This window comes from Lacerta agilis, chromosome 9, assembly GCF_009819535.1.
Source record: "Lacerta agilis isolate rLacAgi1 chromosome 9, rLacAgi1.pri, whole genome shotgun sequence".
In the NCBI taxonomy this organism is placed as follows: Eukaryota; Metazoa; Chordata; class Lepidosauria; order Squamata; family Lacertidae; genus Lacerta; species Lacerta agilis.
The window spans coordinates 20,734,286-20,760,953 of NC_046320.1; the positions used below are offsets into that span (position 1 = coordinate 20,734,286).

At 42.9% G+C, this 26,668-nt stretch overlaps 1 protein-coding gene across 1 annotated transcript; it reads left to right on the forward strand.

The window, feature by feature from the left end:
- Nucleotides 1-737: 737 nt before the first annotated feature.
- LOC117053196 (rho GTPase-activating protein 7-like) lies at nt 738-19,331 on the forward strand. The gene is given in 16 exon segments (XM_033160772.1): nt 738-748; nt 1,343-1,452; nt 1,455-1,547; nt 1,550-1,591; nt 1,594-1,808; nt 1,810-1,891; nt 1,894-2,779; nt 4,131-4,307; nt 6,735-6,894; nt 7,446-7,644; nt 11,549-11,762; nt 12,263-12,377; nt 12,559-12,777; nt 13,759-13,976; nt 14,514-14,687; nt 15,417-19,331. Coding segments are annotated over 16 exon segments (3,036 nt in total). The 3' UTR covers nt 15,538-19,331.
- The last annotated feature ends 7,337 nt before the right edge of the window (nt 19,332-26,668 follow it).

Genomic DNA, 26,668 nt, shown 5'->3' on the forward strand with positions numbered 1-26,668 from the left:
TGAATCCTGGTGTCTTTTACATACAAACTTTTGTTGAGATGATGAATACCCATGGCCAAGAATTACCACCCCCTCACCCTGCTGTTTCTTCGTCTTCACTTTCTTCGCTCACAATCTGTCCCTCTCCCAGCTGCTTTTCTTCCTTTTTCAAAGCAATTTTATGTTGAGTATAGTTTTATATGTTGCATACATTGGGTTCCATTATTTATTATTTTTATTGTTAGTTATCATTTTCACATGATGCAGATAACAGTGAAACACACAAAACCCCAACCCCCCACCTTCCTCAGGAGAATGAGATTACATATTACCATGAGGCCAGCAACCCTTAGAACAACGCAATTCCAGTCAGTTATCCAAATGAGTAAACAAATGATAGCTTGACATTACACGAGCCAGAAAATTTTGTACAGGCAGACCTCGGAGCGATTGCGGGTTCAGTTCAGTCCAGACCACTGCAATAAAGCAAGTCGTACATTTCTTTTGGTTTCCCGGCGCATATAAAAGTAATTTTTACACTATACTGTAGTCTATTAAGGCAGCTCCCTGCCCCCTGCCCCCAACTGCAGGGGAGGGAGGGGGAAACCCCAGCTCCAGGCCTAGCCAGCTCAACTCCCCATGGCCAGAAGCTGGGGGGGGGTGTGGAGGGGGGGAACTTCCTTTCACTGGAAATGACTGGCATGTTTCCTCCCGCATCCTCGTGAGGAGCACTTTTTCAAAGCGCAATACAACGAGGTATGGTTGTAGTGTGAGGGAGGTTCTGCCGTGTCTTCTTTTGCTGTAAAGGCAGCAAACCATTTTGTGTGTGTTCAATAGACACGCAACCGCTGATATATGGGTCCTTTTGGACCTGGAAGAAAGCAGAAGGGGGCATGGGTTGCCTGCAGACATAATAATAAAGGTATACCTATCTGTTGCAAGTGCGTCCTTTTGTTCCACTCCCCACAGAAGCTTTAATTCGTTAGTTGTTTTTTCTACCAAAGCTGACCGCCATACTTTCTTATATCTTGTGGCAATTGATGCTTTCTTTAAAAAAAAATAAAAACCGTTGATAGGACTCCATTGTGCACAGTTACATGTAACATGCAGCCAACATCTGAGTTGGGATATGAACCCTAGTCTCCCAGACAGAGTCTGATACAGCATGCACAACCCTACACTGGCTTTTCTCTTCTAATGAACTTCTTGGATTATCACACTGACATGAAACCAGCATCCACCGGCTTACTAAAAAGAGAAGAAAATACCAAAGTGTTCACATCAGTAGGTCATTGTTAGTTGGGATAACATTGATTTGAAATGAACTGTATTGCCATTGTTGTTGTTTTTTTGTAATCATTAGGGATGTCCTGTTTCATTTGCAGAGCGAGGATTCGGATGAAGATGAGCCTTGTGCGATAAGTGGCAAGTGGACCTTCCAGAGGGACAGCAAGAGGTGGTCCAGGCTTGAGGAATTGACGTCTTCCCCCCGAAGCAGGATGTGAATCCTTCATGCCCAGAAGCGGCTCATCTCAGCAGTGCAGCTAGTCATGGAGGCCTGCTAACTGACCCACCGAATGTCAGGAGGTAGTTTCCGTCCACAGCATCAGCAGCCACCAGATGCCTCTCAGAGCGAAACGCCCACCACCAGAACCAACTCTGTCATCAGTGTTGGCTCCTCAGCCAACCTCGTGGCAAACGAGGACTCCTTCAGCAGCTTGCCCTCTCCTAAAGAGCTGTCAAACTTCAATTTCAACGTGAAAACTAACGAGAAGAATGCCAAGTCCAAAACGAGAAGCCTCTTGAAGAGGATGGAGAGCTTTAAAATAAAAAAGCTCCCATCATGGTAAGAGCAAAGCTCCTTCAAAGCTTGGTCTTATCATCAGCGGGCCTGTCTTGCAAGAAGGCATTGATGAGAGAAACTGAAGCAGCTGAACTGCGTGGAGATCTCCACCCTCAATGGCAACCACATCAACATCCCTATGGTACGTAAAAGAAGCGTCTCCAATTCCACCCAGACCAGCAGCAGTAGCAGCCAGTCGGAAACAAGCAGTGCCGTCAGCACCCCAAGCCCCATCACAAGGACGCGCAGCCTCAGCGCCTACAATAAAAGAGTAGGAATGTACCTCGAAGGCTTTGACCCTTTCAACCAATCAACGTTCAACGATGTCATGGAGCAGAACTTCAAAAACAGGGAGGGCTTTGCTGAAGACACAGTCTTCTTCATTCCAGAAGACCACAAGCCTGGGACTTTCCCCAAAGCCCTCTCCAATGGTAACTTTGCTCCCTCGGAGAACAGCACTTCGGTCAACTGGAGAACGGGGAGCTTCCACGGCCACAGCCACCTCGCCCTCAGGAGGGAGAACAGTTCTGACAGCTCCAAAGACCTGAGCCTTGGGAAGAGGCGCAATTCTTCCAGCTCCATGTGCAGCCGCCTCAGCATTTACGACAACGTGCCAGGATCTATCCTGTATTCCAGCACGGGGGACCTGGCTGGCCTTGAGAACGAAGACCTCTTTCCTGAGCTCGATGACATCCTGTATCATGTCAAAGGCATGCAGAAAATTGTGAACCAGTGGTCCGAGAAGTTTTCAGACGAAGGAGACTCTGATTCAGCCCTAGATTCAGTGTCTCCATGCCCTTCGTCTCCCAAGCAGATCCTCCTCGATGTGGACAATGATAGGACAATACCCAGTGACCTTGACAGTACAGGGAATTCCTTGATTGATACGGAAGAATCAACAGGGATCCAGGAAAGAAGAGACTCTGGGGTGGGAGCATCATTAACACGTTCTAACAGGTCAGTAAACATAGACTTTCACTTTACAGTGGTACCTTGGTTCTTGAACTTAATGCATTCGACTCCCGAAACCATTCGAAAACAAGATGTGGCTTCCAATTAGCTGCAGGAGCTTCCTGCACTCAAGCAGAAGCCGTGTAGGATGTTTGGCTTCCAAAAAACGTTTGCAAACCGGAACACTTACTTCCAAGTTTGCAGCATTCAGGAGCCGTTTTGTTCTAGAGCCATGCCATTTGAGTACCAAGGTACCACTGTATATATATTGGTGTATATGCATGCTTGTGTGGCTATAGTTACATATGTATATTTGTTTTGAATACAGTGTACATAGGAAGTGTGATATCTTTTCGACAGCATGTTGGCTTTTATATTTGAGGATGGGATATAAAGAGGAATCTTAATTTTATTATGTGTTTATTTGGCCTGTTAGTCACATACTAAAAGAAGTATTCAACCAATGTACAAAAAAAGGCTAAAGAGCCCAAAGGGTGTAGCATATAACCAAAACAAAACGTTTCAGTAGAACCCCAACCCTAACCCTTAAAACCCATTTGCATAAAAACTCCTCATGGCGCTTTCCAGTTATAAATCACAAACTGCAATTTTCACAAAATGGCATGCACAAAAGTACTGCAAATAAAACCAACGACCAAAAAGCATGGCAGAAAGGCACCAGCAAGATACAAAATAATCGGCAGGAGCAAAACTTGTTTCCCAAAGGACTGACAGAATAAAAAACCCCTTTTACGACATTCCTTTTTTAAAAAAAATGCAGTTCTATTATAATCATGTTCTATGTTGAAGATTCAGTTTTACTCTTAAGCACTGTATACCGGTATACAAAGAGTGACTACAGAATCCTAAATACATGTGGTAGTGACTGGAAAATTCTACATAGCTCTGTGTCTAGAAACACGTTATCTGGACTGGCTTATGGCAAAACAAAACAAAACAAAACACCTAGTTAGCCCAACTGAGGAGTTATAGAAAGTCGGAACAAGCATTTTTCCTCTTCTGCATCATGGCTTCCTTGAATGAATCCTAGGAACTGCAGTTATTTTAAGGGTTCTAAGAATTGTTAGAAGACCTGTATTTTTCACAAAGAGTTACAATTTCCAGAGTGGTTTAACAATCAGTCCCTCTTCCCAGGAAACTCTGGAAATTAAAGCTCTCTGAGGGGAATAGGGGCATCAGACTCTGGCAAATTTAGCTTTGCAATATTTTACACACACTGTTCAAGGAGTACTTAAGTTCCAAATGTCATCAACATCTGAGATCTTGCAGGTGCTTGGCTTTCCTCTTAACTCTGACTTCTAACCATTAAATGTCTCTCTTTCTCCCTCTCCTGAAGGCACAGAATGAGGTGGCACAGTTTTCAGAGCTCTCATCGACCCAGCTTAAGCTCAGCACTGCTACAGATTGACTGCCAGTCTGTGGCACAGATGAACCTTCTGCAGAAATATTCCCTCTTGAAGTTAACTGCCCTCTTGGAGAAATATACACCTTCCAATAAACATGGCTTTAGCTGGTAAGGAGCTGCAAACATCTCTGGGAGGCTAGTCAGAACCTACAAACAGTGAAACAGAAAGTGTTCATTCCTTTCTGCCCGAAACCAGTTGATATATTTTTCTTTTTTTTAGGTGTGCACTGCCTTTGAAAGTTGCTTAGACTTGGGGTTTTGGCATGGGTGAATGTGTGATAGGTAAAATTGAGAACACCCTCTTAAGTTTATCTTTAAACATTGAGTTGGACCATATTCATGTCCAGTTACCCTTTGCCAGATAAATGCTTTTGAAAAACCCTGCATCTGTTGCTGGTTTTGTAGGATTCTGAAGCAGTCAAAAGTACAATATAAGTTCTGTGGGGTGGTATTTCGTTTTTTTGTTTTTTTTTTTTTTTTTGTTCCCAATTCTACTATTCTACCATCTGGTCTTTTTCTTCCTTCCTTTCCCTGGGAGTCACAGAGAGTATTTAAACTCCAGCATCAAAGCTCCTCCTGTTCAAAGACTGTTATTATGGGAGCCGTGCTAAATACAGAAGTTGTTTGTTCTGAAAGACAGAAATAAGTATTGACCAGTTTATCCTTGCATGCTTTGGATTCTCTGCAGATGTCGTAATGTGTGTTTCTTTTTTGCATTCCGCTGCTGTGTGTTGTGACAAAATGCAAACTATGCGAGCGCTCGTGTCAATAGCGCCGTATGTTAAAACCCTGTGGAAATACAAACGAGGTGGGGTATTTGCACGGGGAGGATTAGTCATTCATAAACCTAAAATGCTGTTTACGTAGCTATAGTGTGAATTTAGAATTTTATGGGTTTTGCCTGCTATGCTAGTATTTGCTCTGCGCGCCAACTTGCTTCCTAGCTGATCTCAATTTAAAACTCAGAATGGTTTTATTAAGTGAAATAGCAGGTCTCTGGAATTCTTGCGGGTAGATTTTTCCTGCTCGTCAAAACCAAATGGAAAGGCCTTTTTACCAAAGTGGGTGGGTGAAGTGATAGAGAAGGAAGGTGCCGGGGTGGGGTGGGGGGAGAAACAGGCCTGAAAGGTCATTTGTTGAACTGAAACTTGTTGCTGGCAAACGCCAGCTTATTACATCAGTTTCCTGCTGCGACACAGGCTGGTGGGTGGTGGGACGGGTTTCAGGGCTTTCTAAAGCGAGTGGTTAACATACAAAAAGCTCATTGTTCACATGTCTATCTTTCCCTAGAGCCCTAAAGAAGTCAGATTATAAAGGGTCATTGACTGCTAGATTTGCGTTTGACTCTTACAGGGGCTGACATGGCCACCCTCATTCTGCCTGGTACCTTTTAGGCACGGCAGATTCTGGTACACAAGGTTAACTAATTAACTGAAAAGATCCATCTGCTAATGGAAGGATTCGTCTGTTTCGTTGATACTATCAGATTTATTCTGTAGCTGCACGGTTAAGCATTTTTGATGCAGCCAACTTAAATCATTTGACATGGCCATATTCCCAAGGAGTCGCCACCTAGTTGACATAAATCAAATGGTTTTGTAGCAAGAGATGAAAAAGATAAGAGCTCCCACCTGCACAGAAGTCTTGTTGCTAATGCTGATCTTGCAAACATTTTGTAATACCCTTTATTACACCAATCTGATGGAAGTTGATTTCCCAAATAAGGGAGGAGATTATATTAACTGGGATGCAAAGACGTTGTCTCTGTTGACGTTGGAATGTTGGCTACAACCTCTTTCCCAACTTGACTCATGAGTCAACTGGGGGGTAAAAATATAGGAGCGACCTAGGATTGGAAGGTTAATCTCCTAAAAACATTAAATTAGTGGAGATGCAAGATAAGGGCACATTTGTTTGTTTGTTTGTGGTGACTCTTCCAATACGTTACAGTAAAAGAGAATGAAAAGCCATTCAGGTTGTTATTCTAAGTGAAATATAACTTTTGTTTTGTTATATCTCACTATCTTCAGCATTTGGGATGGGGCGGTATTTCTGATCATTACATAGGTGGAAGACATCCAAGAATCCTACATACACAGTCTTGAGCTCCATGCTGGAGGAAACGCAGTATATAAAAATGCAAAAATAAGAGTAATAAAATGCATGTTTATTTACCTTAAGTTTTAATTTAATTAGATAAAAAGCAGGTGTCTAAATCAACTATCGTCTTTGTTCGCATGTCTGTCATTGGTAGCACCTGTAAAACCCTTTAAAATCTGTTATGGTTCTTCTTCTTACCTTGTGTGTCTTTCCCCCCCTCCACCCCTTCAACATAATGGAATGTGAATTCAGTGCCACAATCAAGACTTCTATATTGATATTCTCAGTGAGTCAAGTCGATGTTTTCTGGTGTGCTACTTATTCGACAGCCCGCAGATAGAAATAGAAATGTGAGATGTTTTGGAAAGAGACAGTATCACACACATGCACACTTGGAAGGTTTTTAATCTTGACCGTATTCCTTCTCTTCTGCAGGGCTGTGCCAAAGTTTATGAAAAGGATAAAAGTCCCAGATTATAAAGACCGAAATGTGTTTGGCGTTCCCCTCACCGTTAATGTCCAGCGTACAGGACAGCCTCTTCCTCAGAGCATCCAGCAAGCCATGCGATACCTTCGCAACCACTGCCTGGATCAGGTTAGAGTCCTGAGTTTTTAGCCTGCCTCGTGATCCCTGAACTTTATTTTCACAGCTGTTCACAGGTCCTTTTGTTTTCTTGTTTAAGTGAGTCAAACAGATAGGTTTGGAATTGGACTATGAGCTTCAAACTCAAAAACAATTTCTGCCATTCTCCTCCATCCCATATCAGTGTATCTGACAATAAGAGCTATGTTGTACTACTTCAGACTCTGGGGATGGTGGCAGCGGCATATTTGGATGTTCCTCCACATGTGGATCAACTGCTTACCTTTGGAAAGGTTTTGGTGTCCAGGAAAAGCTTGTGTGGTACCTTCTTCCCTGATTGTTTGACATCCCAAACAATCAAACACGTGCTCAGCTACTTCAGTTCGGCAGAATATGGGAAAGTCTGCATTTCCTGCTATTTCCCCTCAAAACCAAACACTGATTTTGAAATACATCTAGAATTCTGGTTTCAGAATCTTCATGCATTATTAACTGCAAGCACAATATACCCTCAAAGGAATGTCCCTGTTCTGTGTAAGGGGTACCTCTTTTTTGTTACATAGGTTGGGCTTTTTCGAAAATCTGGAGTGAAGTCAAGAATCCAGGCGTTGCGACAGATGAATGAGAGCTCAACAGGCAAAGTAAATTATGAAGGGCAGTCTGCCTATGATGTGGCTGACATGCTGAAGCAATATTTCCGCGATCTGCCAGAGCCACTCATAACCAACAAACTTTCTGAGACTTTCCTACAGATCTACCAATGTAAGTCCTGGGTTGTTCGTAGTTTCATTTGTAGCCATTCTCAAGTAGCCACGTCTCCTTGCAATGCAGGGTATGTCCCTTTTGGGACTGAAAAACAAATGTTGCTACATATAAGTAATTAAAAATATTTACAAAAGGTCTGACCAGGTTCTTAGGCAGTGCAGTAGAACAAGGCATGTGCACACCAGAATAATAACATCAAAGAAGGCTGCAAGGAGAAATATAAGTGTAGGCTAGCTAATTCTGAGTCAATTGTTGTGTTCATAAGCATCAACAAGCATCTTGTGGTTACTATTATTGCCATATTTACTGCTTAATAGTGACTGGCTCTCTATAGATAAAGGGTTTAGGCTTTGTGGCACCAGATCATCTCCCAGCTGCTGAATTCCCCCATAGTTTGGCTTTGTATACCAAGATACTCAGGGATGCCGTGTCATCTCTACAGAAACTTAAAAAAAAAAATCTTTCAGACGATGCCTTTCATTATCCTATGGTAATTCTAGGAACAGCAGCATCCCATGGAAATGACGCGGAGACAAGTCAACTTGTCACTCTGCTGAATAACAAAAAAACCTCTGGTGTTCTTGTGTGGCCTCCATCCACTGACAGAAGGAACCCATCAGTCGGACAGACAGTGAGGAGACAATTTTGAGTGATTTTTTCTGCCCTGCATCCCTTCCCCCCCCCATCTGCTCCAAAGGATCCCCCAATCCTCCTTAGTAGATTTAGGGTGGCTTTCAGGGGCCTGAAGTGCTGTGAGGGAATTGTTGATTCCTTACATTGGCTGAGGCCATCCTTTTAGTTTCTGGCGTCTGTTGTACAGTTTCCTCTGAGCTGAAGTGTTGATGCACGTGAGAGGGCTTTTCAAACTATATAAACAGTTGCAATCAAACAAAACTTTAATCACAGATTAAAATCCCATGCCTCTGCCTGGTCGATCAGTAGATCTGACACCAAGCAAAAGGTTTGCAGAGCTGAGAAGCTTGCCGTTGTCTATGTAGAGACCATGTAGATTTGTGTCCATATGCAGGATGATTCCCCCCCCCAACCTGGTTTACATCTATAGGGCAGAGTTTATCTTTCAGATTGAAAGTAGTATAACCCCCTCTTCTAAATCTAAAAATATTTTCCCTGCTGTGAAATGTTTTTTTCTGGGTGCTTAGTAAAGCAGAAGGGCGACTTTTAAAATAATGATAATAATTACCTGTTTTAAAATCTTAAGAACCGCAGATAACAGAAGCAGGCCGTGTTCAGTTTACATTGCATTCCCCCCTCTCTTTTTTTAATTAAGTCTTTATTATTATAAAAATTACATACAACACTAAAAGACAGTTAACAAACATCAATCAACTTAGAACAAAACAAGACAAAACAAAACGTAACAAAAAAGAAAAAAAATCTACGTATTATACATGATTTCAAAAAAAATTCACATCTTCACAAAAAAATTAAAAATGACTTCCAATTAATATCGCTGTAATTAACTCTTTTTTCTATATCATCACACATTTATTCAATTTTATCTTTATTCTTTTCATCTCTTAATTTACTCTTTCTTGGTTTTTCATCAGGTTCAGTCTAGTTCTGCCATAAGGAAACTACCTGCTCCATTATTCACCAAATACTCCTTAAAGATTTTCCATTCTTTATGGACTTTTTGTTTCATTTGTCCTCTTAACTCTTCCAGTACTCTTCGCTAATTATAAATATTCCACCATTAATATCTCCCAATCCAAAATTTTGGGTAACTCTTTGTTTTAGGTAACACTTTGTCAATCCCTCCCATGTCATTGAGAGGGTAATGCAAAAAAAGAAAAGAAAAGAGTTACATTGCATTACCCTCTCAATGACATGGGAGGGATTGAGGATGTAATAGAAGTCAGTCCACTAGTTACCACTTTCCTGGAAAGATAGTGTGTCTCTATGGTCAGTGGAGATGCAACCTGCCTAGTCTCTCAGTTTTCATCCCTTAGTATCCACATGCAGTTAGCGAACATGCACTTTGGTCTGTTTTTAAGAATGTAGTATCAATGTCCACATTATGAGAAATTCACATGCCCCATGATGTGAGGAGCAGGCAGAAGTGGCTATTCCTCATTTGTTTGGAAAACAAAACCATAGTGCTATGATCAGACCAGATGTATCTTGTATCATGTGTGTTTGTCCAGAGCAGTCTTGCCCAGCCATGCCTCCTGTCCACCATCCCAGCCAGCCTGGCCAATAGTAAGGGATGGTGGACATTGTAGTCCCAACAACAATGTCCAGGTTTGGATAAGGCAGGTCTAGTGTTCCTCCTGCTTTCTCAGCTTGCGCACTCTTTCTTAGCCTCCTCTGCTTCCTGCTGCACCCCAGTCTGGCTCCAACCATCTAGGTAGTGGTTGACCTCCATGCTATGTATCCCAACATTTGTGGATTGGGGCACTAATTCCACATTGGTGGGGAGGGGAATAAAATATGACATCTCCAACCTGTCTTAAAACACACAAGAACAGGAAAGCATAACCTCGTGACATCAGCTTGGGCTGATATGGGTCAGGTGGTAGGAGCATCTGCCTTCATAAATCCAATGAGAATTCTCTACTACCGGACTCCACCTTCAACATCTGAGGCTCTTCTTCGTGTGCCTTCTCCACATAAGGTCCTGAGAGTGGCAACACGAGAGCAGGCCTTTTCTGCAGTGGCCCCTCTTTTGTGGAATGCTCTCCCCGGGGAGGTTCGTCTGGCATTCCTTATATATCTTTAGGTGCCAGGCGAAAATGTTCCTCTTCAACCAGGCCCTTGGCTGATTAATATTCTACAGCCTTTTAAATGTGTGGGAGGGTGGGGTTATTGTTTTGTTGTTTCTGTTTTAGCTATCTATTTTTGCTATTATCTCATGTTTTTATCTTGTGAACTGCCCTGAGATCTTTTGGTGAAGGTATCTAAATCGAATAAATCAAATAAATGCTAGCGAATATTTGGCCCACCCTTTTGTGTCTTGGCTGATGATGGGAGGCAACAGCTACTTGCCTCCAGATCTCATCCTTCCCTGGATTTTTGTGTTCCTTTCTTCCATGTACACAACTCCCCCAAGAGGAGCACACTCCACAATTCGAGACCACTTACATGAGTCCCTTGAGTGGCTTTTGGATATTTTTCAACCCCTGGTGCATCAAAACAAATCAAGATTTTGTCAGTCGTCATCCCTCCGCCACCACCAGCCGGGTTTTTTTGGGTTTTTTTAAAGGACATTTGCTATTGGAAGTATTTGTTGTGCTCTGTAGCCATGGATCCGTGCGATAGTATGTGGCGGTACATTAGGGATGACTCCCCACCCAGTCTTCACAGACTACATCATTGTTCGATGAAGCAATCCTCTCTGCTTATTGAAGTACCGTCTGGATATTTTGTGGTGCCAAAGTTGGGAACCGTTTTTTAAGGGCTATTTATTTTAATTGCCTCCCCAGTTGAGGAGTGTGTTTCACTGGCGTGTATGAATTTTTGCTGGAGTCCAGGTTGGCTGAGCTCAGTGTTTGCATTTTCGTCGCCACCCATGTTAATAAACCAAAGCAGCGGGCCCCCTCCCTCCCATCTAATTTAACAGCCCTTTTAGCGAGTCTGCAGAAGTGTGTGGCTCTCGAAATGAAATTCTAAATTTAACTCTGGAATATGCACAGCTTTGTTTTACTGTTGAGTCTCTTGCTAGGCAGGAAATACCTGAGGGCAGTTAAGCTGTTGACTAAAAAGGGGGGGAGGGGGAGGGAAATCTACTCGTTTGTGCCATGAATGGTATGCAGCGCTCTGAAGGAAATCGCTTCAGACTCGAGTCAGAAATATTTGAAGCTAAGAGTTTGCTTTGGGACGCATTCGTGCTATATGTGTGGAAAATCAATGACTTGACGAGAGGGTTGCTAATCTTGTGCAGATGTGCCAAAGGACCAGCATCTCCAGGCGATCAAGGCAGCCATTATGCTTCTACCAGATGAGAACAGAGAAGTCCTACAGATCCTCCTATACTTTCTGAGTGACGTCACAGCCGCTGTGAAGGAAAACCAGATGACGCCGACAAACCTGGCTGTGTGCTTAGCGCCTTCCCTTTTCCACTTGAACACCCTCAAGAGGGAAAATTCTTCCCCAAGGCAAGTCTCCAGGTAGCTCAGTCCTCTGTTTCTTCCTGGTGGTTTGTCGGGCACTTAAATAAGCCTTTCCTTAAGATGCTTTGAACTCTTTCCCCCCCCCTAAAAAAAAAAAAAACCAAAACCAGTCTACCTTTGGACTAATGCAAATTCTTCCCACTGAACAGTGGAAACAGGTTGAGGGGACTTTTAAGGGAAAGGTGCTAGTGATTATGCCTGTGATGATCACACAAGTCATTTTTTAAATTCTGCATCCCACATGATGATGAACATGTGTGCTAAATTCATCTGGCCATTACATTATGAATGAGCAAGATGGTTGAAAATGAAGATCACGTTTAGACCTAGGAGCGCAAGATTTATTATCAGCGTCCAAGTGTGGCCGCTAGCTTTTTTCATTTCATGTTACTTCATTCACACAGGAAAGCACACCTTGGCGCTCCCTGTATAGTCCTGACAACTTTTCTTTCATCACAGCTAATTAATGGTGATTGCGTTAACAGGGTGATGCAGAGGAAACAGAGTCTGGGAAAACCCGATCAGAAAGATTTAAATGAGAATTTGGCTGCGACGCAAGGTCTGGGCCACATGATTGCAGAGTGTAAGAAGCTGTTTCAGGTGAATATTCCACTATACCATTCTTCCTTGGGTCTTTTAGTATCATGCAATATGCTAAATTGCATTGTCTAGTTATAGACCTGATAGTGCCCTGTTTGGCAACCAGTCTTATAGTGAGTCATCGTGTCTGTAGTTTTGAGCCTCCCAACCATTTTATCCTTTCATGTTCCCATACCCTCAGATCCCTGAAGAAATGAGTAGATGTCGGAATTCCTATACGGAGCAAGATCTTCGGCCTCTGAGCTTGGAGGAACTAGGCAGAACTAATAACTCTGAGCCTGCCGACTACCGTTTTTACATCCAGGACTGTATGGATGATTTGCTTAAGGAGATTAAGGATAAATTTAAAGGCTGGGTCAACTGTTCCACCTCGGAGCAAGCAGAGCTTGCCTACAAGAAGGTATATTAGCACAACTCCAGGACTGTTGATAAATCTTGATGCATTTCACCTAAGAAGGTGAAATTGCAGAGAGAGAGTACATTTGAAAAGTGGGGAAATAATGACTGCCTTAAACTTGGCAAACTTCAAATAATATTCCCACTCACTAGGGCTTCTCCCAAAAGTGAGAAAGATGGAACAAACTGATATGATCTGAAATCATTTTGCAGAGCTGATGGCCAGCAAAATGTTAAGCTTGAGCCAATGATGAAATCATCCAGTGTTATTAAAATTTCAGAGGAGGTCAAACCAATGTAGCATTTTATGGGCGAAAATGATATGTGGACTGAGGGGCAGTATAGAATTTAAGGCCTTTGCCAAGCAGAAAATTCAGGTCTGGTTTATACATGAAGTCAGAAGCCTCCACTTGACTGCAGCAGAGATATTCCAGCTCTCCTCCAGAACTGCCACCATGGTCTACTCGCTTGCCCTCTAGCGACAGACCTACTGGCAGGATCAGTAAAGACAAGGGAACTTCAGCCAAAGGAAGATAGCTGCTGCAATCATGGAAGGGCTTCTGACCACACCATTTCTTATGTGGTCCATGAGTTGCACTTAGGATCTGTTCACCCCCTGCAGCTCTTTTAACATTGCAGTCCTAAGCATGTCTATTCAGAAGTAAGTCTTTTCATACACAGTGGGGCTTATTTCCAGCTAATTGGAGTTAGAATTTCAGCCTCAAGAGACTCAAGTCAGTGGGTCACTTCAGAATAAGTGCTTTGAGGACAAATTCCCACAGATACTATCCACCAGTCATAACTTAAGACATTTGCACAGTAACTACTATATATTAAAAAAGAGGCTTGATCCCTTTCTTGGTTTTCAGCTGGGCTCAATTTTGAAGTTACACTTTCAAAATTAATCAGGCTTAAAGGGCTAGCTTGTCGAGCATCGTTGACTGTGTAAGCATATATAGCTACTTATGGTGACAATGCTTTCCAGGTTTCTGAGGGTCCACCTCTCCGGTTATGGAAATCCACGGTTGAAATCCCTGCAGTTCCTGAAGAGATCTTGAACCGCTTACTTAAAGAACAGCATCTTTGGGATGAAGATCTTCTGGATGCTAAAGTGATTGAGACTTTGGACAGCCAGACTGATGTATACCAGTATGTACAGAACAACCTGGCACCCCACCCAGCCAGAGACTATGTCGTCCTAAGGTAAACTTGCAGGTTTCACCCCTGACAGATTTATGAAGGACAGAGCCTGCAGAACCCTTTTATAAACACAGCTAGCTAAAATGTAAATATATTGATTCAGCTACTGTTTTTGTTTATTTTTTAAATACCTCCACTACCTGAAATGTATGAAGCCTACATTTAAGCAAGCTCTTCATTTTAAAAGAAAAAGAAAGAAATAGGTCAGTCCGCCGCATTAAAATTAATAGTTGCTGGCTGATTCATACAAACTTGTTTTCTAAGGGTAGATTTATATGTACTAGTAGCAAGAATGTTACAGCCTACTTTTTTTTTTTTTACTGCCATTGAGATTTTTAATTTAAATTATTTGGAGATGTTCAGAATTTTAAGCTTTGACAGCTTGCATTTCTGAATGTTTATTTGTTTTTAACGTCCTCTTGGATTTACTTGTTCTGTAAGTTACGTTGTAAAGGCTATCGGCGGCAAACAATAAAAACCTGGCTGGCTGGCTAGCATCTACGCAGTCTTTTGTTATAAAGCTGTTCTTGCTCCTAACAGGACTTGGAGGACGAATTTATCTAAAGGCGCTTGTGCACTTTTAAGCTCCTCGGTGGACCATGACCGTGCTGCAGTCCTTGGCGTTAGAGTGAATGTGCTCTTGTCCAGGTATCTCATTGAACCTTCCGGATCAGGAAAATCCAAACTCACGTACATGTGCAGAACTGATTTAAGGTAAGCCTTTTTTCTTCACCTTTTCCTCTTCCGTTGTTTTAACCTCCAAACCCTGTTAGAAGAATTAACTGCCGTATGGCCCAGAATCAGCTGTGTTGTCCTTCCCCTTCCTCATTTGTATAGTGCAGAAGAGATAATGATTGGTTTTAATTGATTAATTTAAATGGGCAACTTCACAAACGATTCATGCAAGAACTCCTTGCAGTCCCCTCGCAGAGATGTGCAACATGTTCAAAAGCAACTCCTCTTGAAAGTCTGGTCCCTCCATCACAAATTCCACCACCACCACCCCCGCTTGTGCTTCCGTTCGCACTTCCATTTATTTTGTTTACAGTTGGTGTGCATATTTATGTGAGTGCGTACCCTGCTCATAGTTGCACTGTAGCATGCGATGTGGAATCTCAAATCATTAACAGAACAAGAATGTGGTTGTCTAAGGTCCATTGCTAGCTTAATGGTAAGACACCTTCGTTGCATGCAGAAGGTTCCAGGTGGGCATCTCCAGGGAAGGCAGGGAACGCCCCCCAGTCTGAAATCCTGGAGAGCTGCTGCCCAATCACTGTAGACATTATGCAGTTAGGTGGACCAATGGCAGCTTCCAAAGTTCCCTATCCCTGCTCCCCAGCAACTGCATTACTTGTTCCAGGGATTCCTGTTCCATCTCTTGTTTCTTCCAAGTTATGTCAGCTATGACCAGCTTCAAGCATGCATTTTCTTTCTTGGAAACAGGGGCCACAAACCCGACTGGTACACAAAGGCTTTTGGACACTTGTGTGCAGCCGAAGTCATTAAGATCAGAGACTCTTTCAGTAATCAGAACCTGGAGACGAAAGAAGCAAAGTCCAGGTGACGACTGAAGCAGACCATCGTGGCCACAATGTGAATAGATACTTCCAGGAACTGTTGATTGTTACAGAACGGGCCACAGGGTGGCCTAATAAGTCTTGCCATGAAGAAAGTGTGTCTGGAATGGGCCCGGGATTCTCACTTCCAACGTCTGTGGCAAACAGTACATTTTCAAAGCTGCTTCCTATCGGTATTAGGCCTATACTGTAGGCCTTGACTGGAATACATTGGATGGTGCAACCTTTTTTAAAAAAATAATAATACTATACTATGTTGCTTAGACAGTGTGAATTGCTTCTGAGAAGCAAAACCCTTAAGACTTTAAATATATATTTCTGGATTGTAGTGGAAATGATTCTTTCCTATATAATGTTAGGTTTATTGTATGTATCTGTGTGCCATTTGTTGAGGGACTGTTGCATCCACTGGATTTGTTGGCACTCATCCATGGGGTCTCGCTAAAGCAAGTGAAGGAAGGTTTGCACAGAGGCAGAGGTGTGAATGACTGTGTAATTGTTGAGCGGAGTTGTAGAAAACAAAGAATAGGCGAATTGGAAGTGTCTGGGACACTCAAGAGCATTTGGGAAGATTTTAATCTGTGAGGGGGAGGTAGGCCTAGGAGCTTTTTGTCTGTCCAACAGACCATCGCAAGCTAGTGTTTGCTCATGTGAACTGTTAGTACTTGTGTATATCAGAAAAGGAAAATAGAGGAACTGCCCCAAACATGGCAAGGAAAGCTGAAGCTCAACACTTGCAAATGAAGATAAGCTGAAGCAAATAAAATGAATGCCTGATGCATTTCAACTTGTGTCTTTTGCATGGATTCCATCATGCAAGGACTTCTGTTTGCACGACAGAACTTTGCCTTCCTCTTTTCTCCCTGCACATCCCCCCCAAATCTGCTCCAGAGAGTTGGGGGAAACCCCAGAACAAATTTGGAGGGTTCGTGGGGTGGGGGAGCTCCATCGCACTAGCAGAAATCCTTCATGAATGGAACAACTTTGTTGGTTTCCTATTTTAAAGTTCTCAGAACCTTTTCACCTGCATTACACCCAGGTAAACCTGAGTCTACAAAGAGTGTGTGTGAAACCTGGAGTTGCGGATGTTGACAGCTTCCTCAAAAGTGCACCTGCAGAAGACCTGTATTTGCCATGATCGTGTTTTATATTGGGGTTCTTCAAGCTTGGGGTCCCAGAGTTGAACTGTAACTCCTATCATTCCCTGCCAGCTAAGCCACCAATCAAGAGAGGAAAGGAGAGGAGAGTTGTAATTCTGGCAACATCTGGGGACCCAAGCTTGAAGAACACTGCTTTCCATTTGCAGGTGCACTCACTTAGAAGCGTTTTGGGCACGTTTCAAAAAAACAAACAAAATGCGTGTGAAGCTGACATCACCCATATTTCTACTTCTCAGATGGAGAATGTATTGGAGTTAAGGCCCTTGAAAAAGATACACGTTGAAAGGTATTGGTTATCTTTTTACTTTTAAGCGGGAAATTTCCTCTCGTTTTTGCTCCACAGCCACCTTCCTGCACAAGCACCTGTTGAAAGTATTGGCCGTGGTCTTTTAGCAATCCTCTCTTTTGAATGAATCTCAATAGGAATGAACGGAAAGCTTGTGGCATGAGCTAAAACTGCTTTCAGTGGCTTGAAAAGTCAGCACTGGAATATGTCATAACTGGAGCATTCTCAAGTTCTAAAGCGATTCATTGTAATAGAATACCATGTTAGAAGTTCTAAAGTCTTCATATATTCCACTCCACTATAACCATATAACCTCATTTTATCCACTTAGTTTGAAGGGAGGGGACCTCCAAAACGTTCAGAGGTTTGGATAAGAAAGGGTACTGTGGCTATCGGATTATGTGGTGTAATGTAAAGGACTGCAGGTTAGGATAAACGGGAGGGTCAGAGTGATGAGGCCTACCATGCTTCAGGTCAACCACCTTTATAAGAAACCTAGACCTATAAACTCTAAACATCCTCTTTGGGGGAAGCAAGATAGCCATAATAAAAGAGTAACGAGATCTAGCAAAGATGTGTATAGAATTGTGCTGTTATTTTGCCTTCCTTAGAAGCTGTAGGTGCAATTGTCTGTTGCTGAGGTCATGTTTGCAGGCTTCTCTTGGGCATCTGGTTGGCCACTGTGAGAACAGGATGCTGGACTAGACAGGCCATTGGCTTGATCCAGGCAGTTTCTTATGTTCAGATACAGTTCAATGCATTCTAAGGGGTTGAGTTAAATGACCCTTTGGATCCATTCCAACTCTTCAATTCAAAAATTTTGTGTTTCTGTGAATGTGGAATGTGAAATACAGGTATCCCCCAAAGCAGGGCTTGGACCCTTGCTGGGACTATTGCCTTCTTCCTGCCAAAACCCAACCTAGAGTCCCATGTAGGTCGCGGGTTCGATCCCCATATGGAACAGCTGCCTATTCCTGCATTGTAGGGGGTTGGACGAGATGATTCTCAGGGTCCCGTCCAACTCTACAGTTCTATGTGATTCTATGTTGTTCTTTGATGTAGAAATGCAGTATTAGCACAGAGATGTGCTTAACCAATGTATAAGGCGAGACTGGGGGTGGGGTGTAGATTGGAAAGCGATTTTGTTCAAAGCAAAGACTTTTTGTGCAGTTGTCTATAATATTTCTACACTTGGACTCTGCCCCTGGAATCCAGCCTTTTAGCCCTCCCTGCAAAAGCTAGAACAGGCTGCTCACGCACACACAGGTGAGTCTTACGAAAGATGGAGTGACCTGCTGGACAGTTGGTTCCGTTTTGCTCACCCTCTCAACCTAGAAAAGGCCCTTGTGACCTTGTGGTTGTCTTCTCCCCCCCCCCCCGGCAGTGATGCAGCTGGAAGCAGCCCATTGTTACCATTGACAGTGTTATATACTGTATTTTTTAAAAAATAATAATTAAGGGGGTTGTGTGATGAAGAATTATGGTGCGTTGGTGGATTGTGTCTTGTTCCTAGCAATCGCCTATGTCCACATTATTGGCTCATTTTTATTTCATTGTGTTTTATGTCACTGTGTCTCTCGTTTGCTTCTCTCCATTCACGTTCTGTTCTTTGCATGTTGCAGTAGAACACGCATGCAAAGATCAGGTGAGGAACAATGCGAGAGAAAGAGAGAGAGAGAAGATTTGCAGTGAGGGATGCCCGGCAGGCTGGGGAACTTCTTTGTTTGTTGATCTGCTTGCAGCATTTCAGGGAGAAGGTTCCAGGGACAACAGTCCTTGTGATATCTGTCCAGAAATCATGAAGAACGTAGCAGGGATTTAAGTAATTCTCTTGATGTGGTTTGCGTCTCTGTAACAAACCCAGAGGTTAAATCCTTTGCCCTTGCAAGGAACACTGCCAAGGATCAGATATGGATTGCAACCGTTTCAGATGTGACCTGAGGGGAAAAGCTGTTCTACATCAGTAGTCTTCAACTTTTCAGACCCAGAACTAGCCTTTAACCCAAACATGCATGTGGAGACCCACTGCTCTATCTTTTTTTAGCATATATTTGGATGGTGTGAGTGCTACTACTGCGACCCACTATAGACCAGGCCGCGACCAAGTAAAGGATCCAAACCAACCAGTTGAAGACAACTGTTCTAGATCATACCTTTAACCCTTATCCTGCAGGGGGGGGGGGACCCAAAAAGTTTATTAGGCAGCAAATCCAGTTCGCTAGTTGAGAGATTACTGCCATGTATGTGTGCTAAGGATTGCACCAGTAGCATATCTCACCAATAGGGAAGCCTTGTGTATTCTTTGTATACTTTTTAAATGTTCAAGTGTGTGTGTGTATGTGTGCGTGTGTGTGTAAAAAAAAAAGTATGTTGTACATACCAGTCTGTTGTAAACATGTACACTTGCTCACAGTTTATTGTCCAACATAGATAAAGCATGAAAATAATTATTTAAAATATAGTTGTATTTATACCTCAAATATTCTTTTGAGGGGCAGGGTGCTTGTACCTCAAGTTGGCTACCCTCCCCTGTAAATACGTTCTATACGATTAAGGTCTAAGAAGAAAAAGTTTATAACTTGCTATTATATGTCTGTACAGAATATAATCAATAAATGCACTATTAAATGTTGACATTTGTGAAACACCTCTTTTCTCCACCTCGTGGTGGATAAGGCTACAGTGACTACTTCGGGTAGTGATAAAGCGGGATATCAAATCCAAACTCTTCTTCTTCTTCTCTTCTACTAAGCTGCTATGGCCTATGTTCTTTCCTGCACTGTTAGAGGCAGTACATGCCTCTGTATACCAGTTGTTGGGGATCTCAAGGGGCAGTGCTATTTTTCTAGAAAAAGAGGTGCCAGAACTGAGTTCCGATGAGTTCTGGCTAAAAAAAAAGGGCCTGTCAAGGGAGCCGAGGGCTGTTTGCGCTCAAGCCCTGCTTACAGCTTCTTATGGGCATTTGCTTGGCCTCTGTGAGAATAGGATGCTGGAATAAAGGGGACTTTGGTCCTACAGGGCTCTCCATGCATTTAATGTTGCCTATTTTTCTCACATGCTATGAAAAGCTGCTCCCTAAACCAATGACTTATGAATGAATGAATGAATGAATGAATGAATGAATAAAGCCAATTTGAATTATGGTACTGGAGGAGACTCTTGAGAGTCCCATGGACTGCAAGAAGATCAAACCTATCCATCCTTAAGGAAATCAGCCCTGAGTGCTCACTGGAAGGACAGATCCTGAAGCTGAGGCTCCAGTACTTTGGCCACCTCATGAGAAGAGAAGACTCCCTGGAAAAGACCCTGATGTTGGGAAAGATTGAGGGCACAAGGAGAAGGGGACAACAGAAGACGAGATGGTTGGACAGTGTTCTCGAAGCGACTGGCATGAGTTTGGCCAAACTGCGGGAGGCAGTGGAGGATAGGGGTGCCTGGCGTGCTCTGGTCCATGGGGTCACGGAAGAGTCGGACACGACTGAACAACCGAACAACAACAAAACCAATGACAGGCAACGTCCCTAATCTACCGCACAGGGCATGTCTAGCCAACTGAAAGCAGGCTGTTTATCCAGCCATTCAAAAGAAAAAGGCTGTTGTAGATACAGCTGGTCTTCCTCTGGGGATTCCTCTCTTAATGCCCATCTAGCAGAATCCCCTCCTATTTTGGTTTAATGATTTAGTGAGGCCTTCAGCTGACAAACACTCTTGTGTGAATCAGCCCTTTTAAGTAATCTATGGATCAGATTGCGAGTTTCAGTTTATCAAACTGGGTCAACACAACATTACATGAGGGACTTACTCCAGCTAAACTCAGGGCAGGCTATCTCCCAATTTAAGTCCGTGTCCGTTACTGGCAGAGCTGTTAAAGAGCTTTTCACAGCAGAGAGGAAACGCTGTTGTCCTGTCCAGGAAACATGTAGGTTCCTTCAAAACAAAAGGGACAAAAGACCAAACGATAAATCGGAGAAAGTTTAATGTTTGCAAAGGAAGGAAGTCGAGAACTGGAATGTTGGGCTTCATGTGTCACTTTGCAATGCTTGTCAAAGAAAGTAGTCAATTAAAATGCCACTTTTGTGCCTCCAGAAGGAGAGATTCCATTTTCGTCTCCTCCTGCGGTAACATTCTGAATGTCACATCGATAATTAAGTAGCTGCTGCTGTGCAGCAGAGAAGGCATCTCCTTTTGCTGCTGTTCTTCCAGCTGTGTATCCAAAGAAATGTCAGAGCATCCTCTTTCCCCCCACACACACACCAGCACCCCACCTCCCCATCATTTCAATGGGATGTTATGGAATTATAAGGCCTAAGATATAAAATAAATGTACCAAGCAAACACATACATAAATATATAAACTGCATGTCTGAAACAGTACAGGAAAAAGTCCTGCAACCATTTTGTCTCTCCCAAATTGACCTCAAATGTTTCTCTGCAAAGAGGGAGGAAATGAGAAAAATCTCCCCATTGCCTCTTTGCTCACAAATCCTGCCTTAAAGTCACATTTAACATATGAATAGGGCGAGCCTCTGACCTGGACTCAGGAATTAAGTATTTATCATCACAAAAGAATAGCCAGGTAAACCCATCAACAGGTTTCATGTCAGACAGGATTCTGTTGTGGACCGCCCCTTCTCTGATGTATGTATGATGTATTGGGGGGTGGTCTTTGGCTCCAGGGTGGGCAATTTCAAAATGTCTATATAAGGGCTTGCACGCCATTGTTCTGGGTCCCTCCTGCCTCCAGCATGTGGTTGTGAGCACCCTGTTGCAACAGTTAATAAAGATCAGGCTTACTAGCTGCTTTGCTTCTGAATATTCTCTGGTTGGCCTCTTATTTTCTCCTACCGATAGAGAACCTACAAAAGGACTCTATATGGGCTCCCATAAGGGAAAAGGAGAAGTTTTTTCTTATAACAGGGACATATCCTCCCAACAGAGGAGCTCAGGAAGGCGATAGGGGAAAGTGGTGACAGGTGTCCTAGATGGGTAGCCTTTCAGAGTTAATTGTGATTACTTGGGAAGAGGATTCTGTTGCGCTATGAAATGACTTCGCCATTCACATAATTGCACTCATCAATCTTTTTCCAAAGGGTAAACTTGATGCTTCCAAATGGGCAGCAATGAAATTGTAATAATGAGCCTTTATAACCAATTTGGGAGAGTTTGTGTTCCTAAGCTGGATAAGTGGAGCACAGAGTCTTGTGCACTTGGTGCAATGGCAGGGCATCAGAAGTCCCCAAAAGGAACTGTGTTCATCACCATGTTGTCACAGGCCCCACCCAATAGGTCAAGAATGGGGAGCTGGATTAAGCCCGTGGGCCAGATCCAGAACTACAACCCCTCCACCACCCACCTGCCCATTACTTGACATCAGGTGATTCAACTCTGTATCCACAGGGGCTCTTTTAAAGGACTCACCCTGCATAATGATTATGTGATTATTGCCTAGTATCTCATTTGCCCAGTATCTCATTGTTGTGATTTAATTATTAGAAGCTGTTGTCCTTTGTTCTTTCTCTTTGCTGTCTGATGCTAGAGAGAGAGGGAGCCATGTTGGAGTGCTCTGCGTATGTTTTATATGTAAATAAAATAGATTAGCCTACATGCTGAGTTGCTGAGTTCTGTTATGCAAGCTGAGCAAACCTATGCAGATCCGTGAGCGTGCTGATGTCTTCTGGCATCAGTCGCAAGGATGTTCGGGCTGAAGAATGCTTAAGAAGCTCCCGAACGATTGCCTAGGAGGGAGGGAACATGCCAGTTGGGCATGTGTCTCTGCCAGGGTCCTACTTGCGAGTAGGCTGTTTCCTGACAGGCTTGAGACTTGTGGAACCTACTTGTTTTTTGCTTGAACCCTGAGATCCACCAATTGGAGCCTGGCACCAAATAATGGTTCAAGGGTGGACATACACTTACAATTAAGGGACAGGCTGCCTCTGAGCACCTTCAAATGTTTGGCAGCGAAATGGAGAGGATACAACAACGATGGGTGTTGAGCGTTCACTGTAACCTCCCAATGGGTGTGTCTTAGTTGCATAACTGTGGGCTGTGGCACAAAACTCTGGCATCAGTGTGGAGGGGATACCAGACTTGGGGGGTTTGATTTGATTTGCTCATTTCATTTCCATATTGCTTAACATATATATATATTTAAAAATGTATCTCTAAGCAGTATACAAAAACCTGAAGCAACAGACAGCTTAAACAAAATATTACAAAAATGTGCAGCTACGTATAAAAAGGTTACATTAATACAAAGTTACTAATATATATAAATCAATGTCCAGTCATTTTCCTACTGACACACCCTCCCTCTCAGACTCCAGGTTATCACCCAGGGTCCAGCAAATTCTCCTCCTGAGGTGGTTTGTGGAACACAAACTCAGTGTATTATTTTTTTTTAAAGCCAGTGGTGCACATACCCATTTCCTAAGAGCCCACTGGTTAGGCGACAATATTTATTATGCAAAGCATCACCTGGAATTGTTTACTGTTGTTACTAAGAAGTCAATGCACTTCAGGTAAGAAATATTACGTCCCAGACTCCTGATCACCAAAAGATGGGAGCTCTGACTATTCACTAAACCAGGCATGCCCAAACTCGGCCCTCCAGATGTTTTGGGACTAGAACTCCCATCATCCCTAGCTAACAGGACCAGTGGTCAAGGATGATGGGAATACTGTAGCCCCAAAACATCTGGAGGGCCAAGTTTGGCCATGCCTGCAAGTTTGGAAGAGGTATTAATCCTCTGTCAAGCAAGGGGAATAGCCTTATGCTAGTGTGAGCTCTTAAGGCTGATGTTTCTAATACCTTCTGAATTAAATTTACCGAAACTAAATTCTAACTTCTCTCTCTTGTATATTTTTGTGCCTGGGAAAAAGGTCTCTTAGAGAAGAGCCGTATTACAAATCCTCCTCAATAGGCTGAGCACCCTCTAGTGGAAAATGATGTGTGTACCTATAACTGCTGCCCATAGTTATTAAACAACTGCTAAGACAAAGTGTTTACTATGAGCTGGCTCTGCACACTTGTAGCAATTGGCATCTATAAATGAACTTTCACATATCCTGCACACACCACAGGCATAACTTTTCAGACCATGCCCCAAACACAATGCTGTTTCATTATGCACATGTTGATCTGTGAGTCGTTCAGTGCTGTCCGGCAAACTGGTGATAAATCAAGTTATTTACATGTAGGTGTGAACCACTCTCATATTATGATGAGCAGGATTTATTTTTGTGAAATTGTGGTTCAGTGACTAAACACTAGAACTATGGGAAGAAACTAAATGAGCAAACAGATGTCTGCAAAAGCTTCACTGACAGCCAACCTATTTGGGTGGGCATTCCGGGTCATCCCAGTTTCCAGATGGACTGTTGTTTTTTCATACCAGAGGTGAGGAATCTGTTGCCCTCCAAAGATTATTGGACTCCATCATCCATCATCCCTGATCAGTGGCCTTGCTGGTTCAGGGTTGATGGGCATTGGAGTCCAACCACATCTGAAGAGCCACAGATTCCCCATCCATGGTCTGTACCAGCAAAGAATCTTATTGCATCTTTAATGTATTGTGACTGTCATAGTCACCTAATGACAGTGATTGACGGCATATGTACGGTAAGTCATAGTTGCTAGCAATGTTTTTAGCAAAACACACATAGACTCTGATTCCTTGTAGGTGTATTTTTATGGTTGCAAAAATTCAGGCATGTGTGGGTGCCAGTGAGCATGTGCAAGGTTTCTTTCCTCCAAGTGTGTGTGTGTGTATTAAAATGAGGATAAAACAACAGTACCCAGTAATACAGTAAGTCCACAACTTATGCAGAGTCTGTGTTCCAGGGATTGTGCCTAAAGCCAAAATTCTGTATTGTCAAAACACATTGGGTTCAATGGTGGGTGGGATCACAAAAGTCATTTTTCCCAAAACCCTGCTGCCTTTAATTTGTTTGCCTCGCGTGTAAAAATGAATGCGCACAAGTTAAATGCAAATAAGCAGTGGACTTACTTTAATAGCAAACATGATTTTATAAATAAAATAAAATCTGATTTATGCTGGAAATGAAAAAAGGTATTTCCATCCATTTGTTGGTGGACCTGTGAGTATACTGAATATTTTTGGAAGATAATATTGAAAGCAGTTAAGGTCATCGTGGAAGATTCTAGACCCCCCCCAAAAAAATATTTTTATTAAAAGTATTAGTGTCCAAAGAAAAAGAGGAAAGGTTTTTCCAAGACAGCAAGAATAACATGCTAAATATTAGCAGACTTCTCAGATGGCTAAATTAAGAGAATAATACAGGTAACTTGAATCTTATGCTTATCATAATTATGTGACCGCAACTTTAAGCTAAAGAGTGGTTTTCCTGGGAATGCAGGGAGCAGCAGAACAAGAAGAAATGTGGATAACCCTGAAGTTAATACTGAATTTTAAATTCTTGCAACCCACCCTGGGACCTGCTGGTGAAGGGCAGGTAACAAATACATTAATAAGCAACAACACCATTCAGGTATCATCTGTTGGCAACTCCACCTTTTTGTGAAAAAAGCCGTGATTTATTTAAGGATATCCAATTTGCAACTGCTCTGAGGGCCACACTAGTGCTATTTGCATTTAACAAATTACATAGCAGGCATGAGAAGGACGATTTAATAGCTTGTGAGGCCAGATGCAATACCAATAACTTTCAAATAGCAGCGCTGGCTGATGCTGTTTGCATTAAACACACAAACAAACATACTGCATTATTAACACCAAGATGCATTTAATGTCCTGCCCAATTTGATCTTGATGCACTCATATTTCGTACTCGGCTATTTGAAGTAGCCCTGGGGGAGCAGGGAAATACTCGTCATCACCATTCCAAATTACCCTCCTGGAAACCTTGTCTAGTGTTGGTAGAACATGGGACTCTTGATCTCAGAGTCATGGGTTCGAGCCCCACGTTAGGCAAAATATTCCTGCGTTGCAGGGGATCGGACTATGTGGCCCTTGGGGTCCATTCCAACTATGATTCTGTGTAGTTGTATCTTAGTAACCTTACCATAGATGATGTTACATTGATAAGATCCACATTTGTGCACCAAGGAGGCCTGTCCCAGATGCTGATGTGAGTTATCCTTTGCCCAACTACAATAATTTATCAGTGGGGGGGGGGGCTATTAAATATATACAGGTCTCTTTTCAACTCTCTTCAGCGCTATTATTAACACTAACCTAAAGCCTCTTACAGGCCTCATCCTATATTTTCCCAGGTTAAATACTGAGCAAAAATGAAAACTAACCACTTTTCAGTTGTCCTGTTTGTACATTGATTAGCAAATGTACCTTTTCAGTCCAGAAGAGGGCCACCTAACATTAAGTATCCCTTTGACTTGAAAGCTTATGCCAGGGGTCAGCAAACTTTTTCAGCAGGGGGCCGGTACACTGTCCCTCAGACCTTGTGGGGGGCTGAACTATATTTTTTTTGGGGGGGGGAGAACGAATTCCTGTGCCCCACAAATAACCCAGAGATGCATTTTAAATAAAAGGACACATTCTACTCATGTAAAAACACGCTGGTTCCCGCACCGTCCGAGGGCCGGATTTAGAAGGCGATTGGGCCGCATCCAGCCCCCGGGCCTTAGTTCGGGGACCCCTGGCTTATGCTGTGCCACACATGCCTCGCAGCACC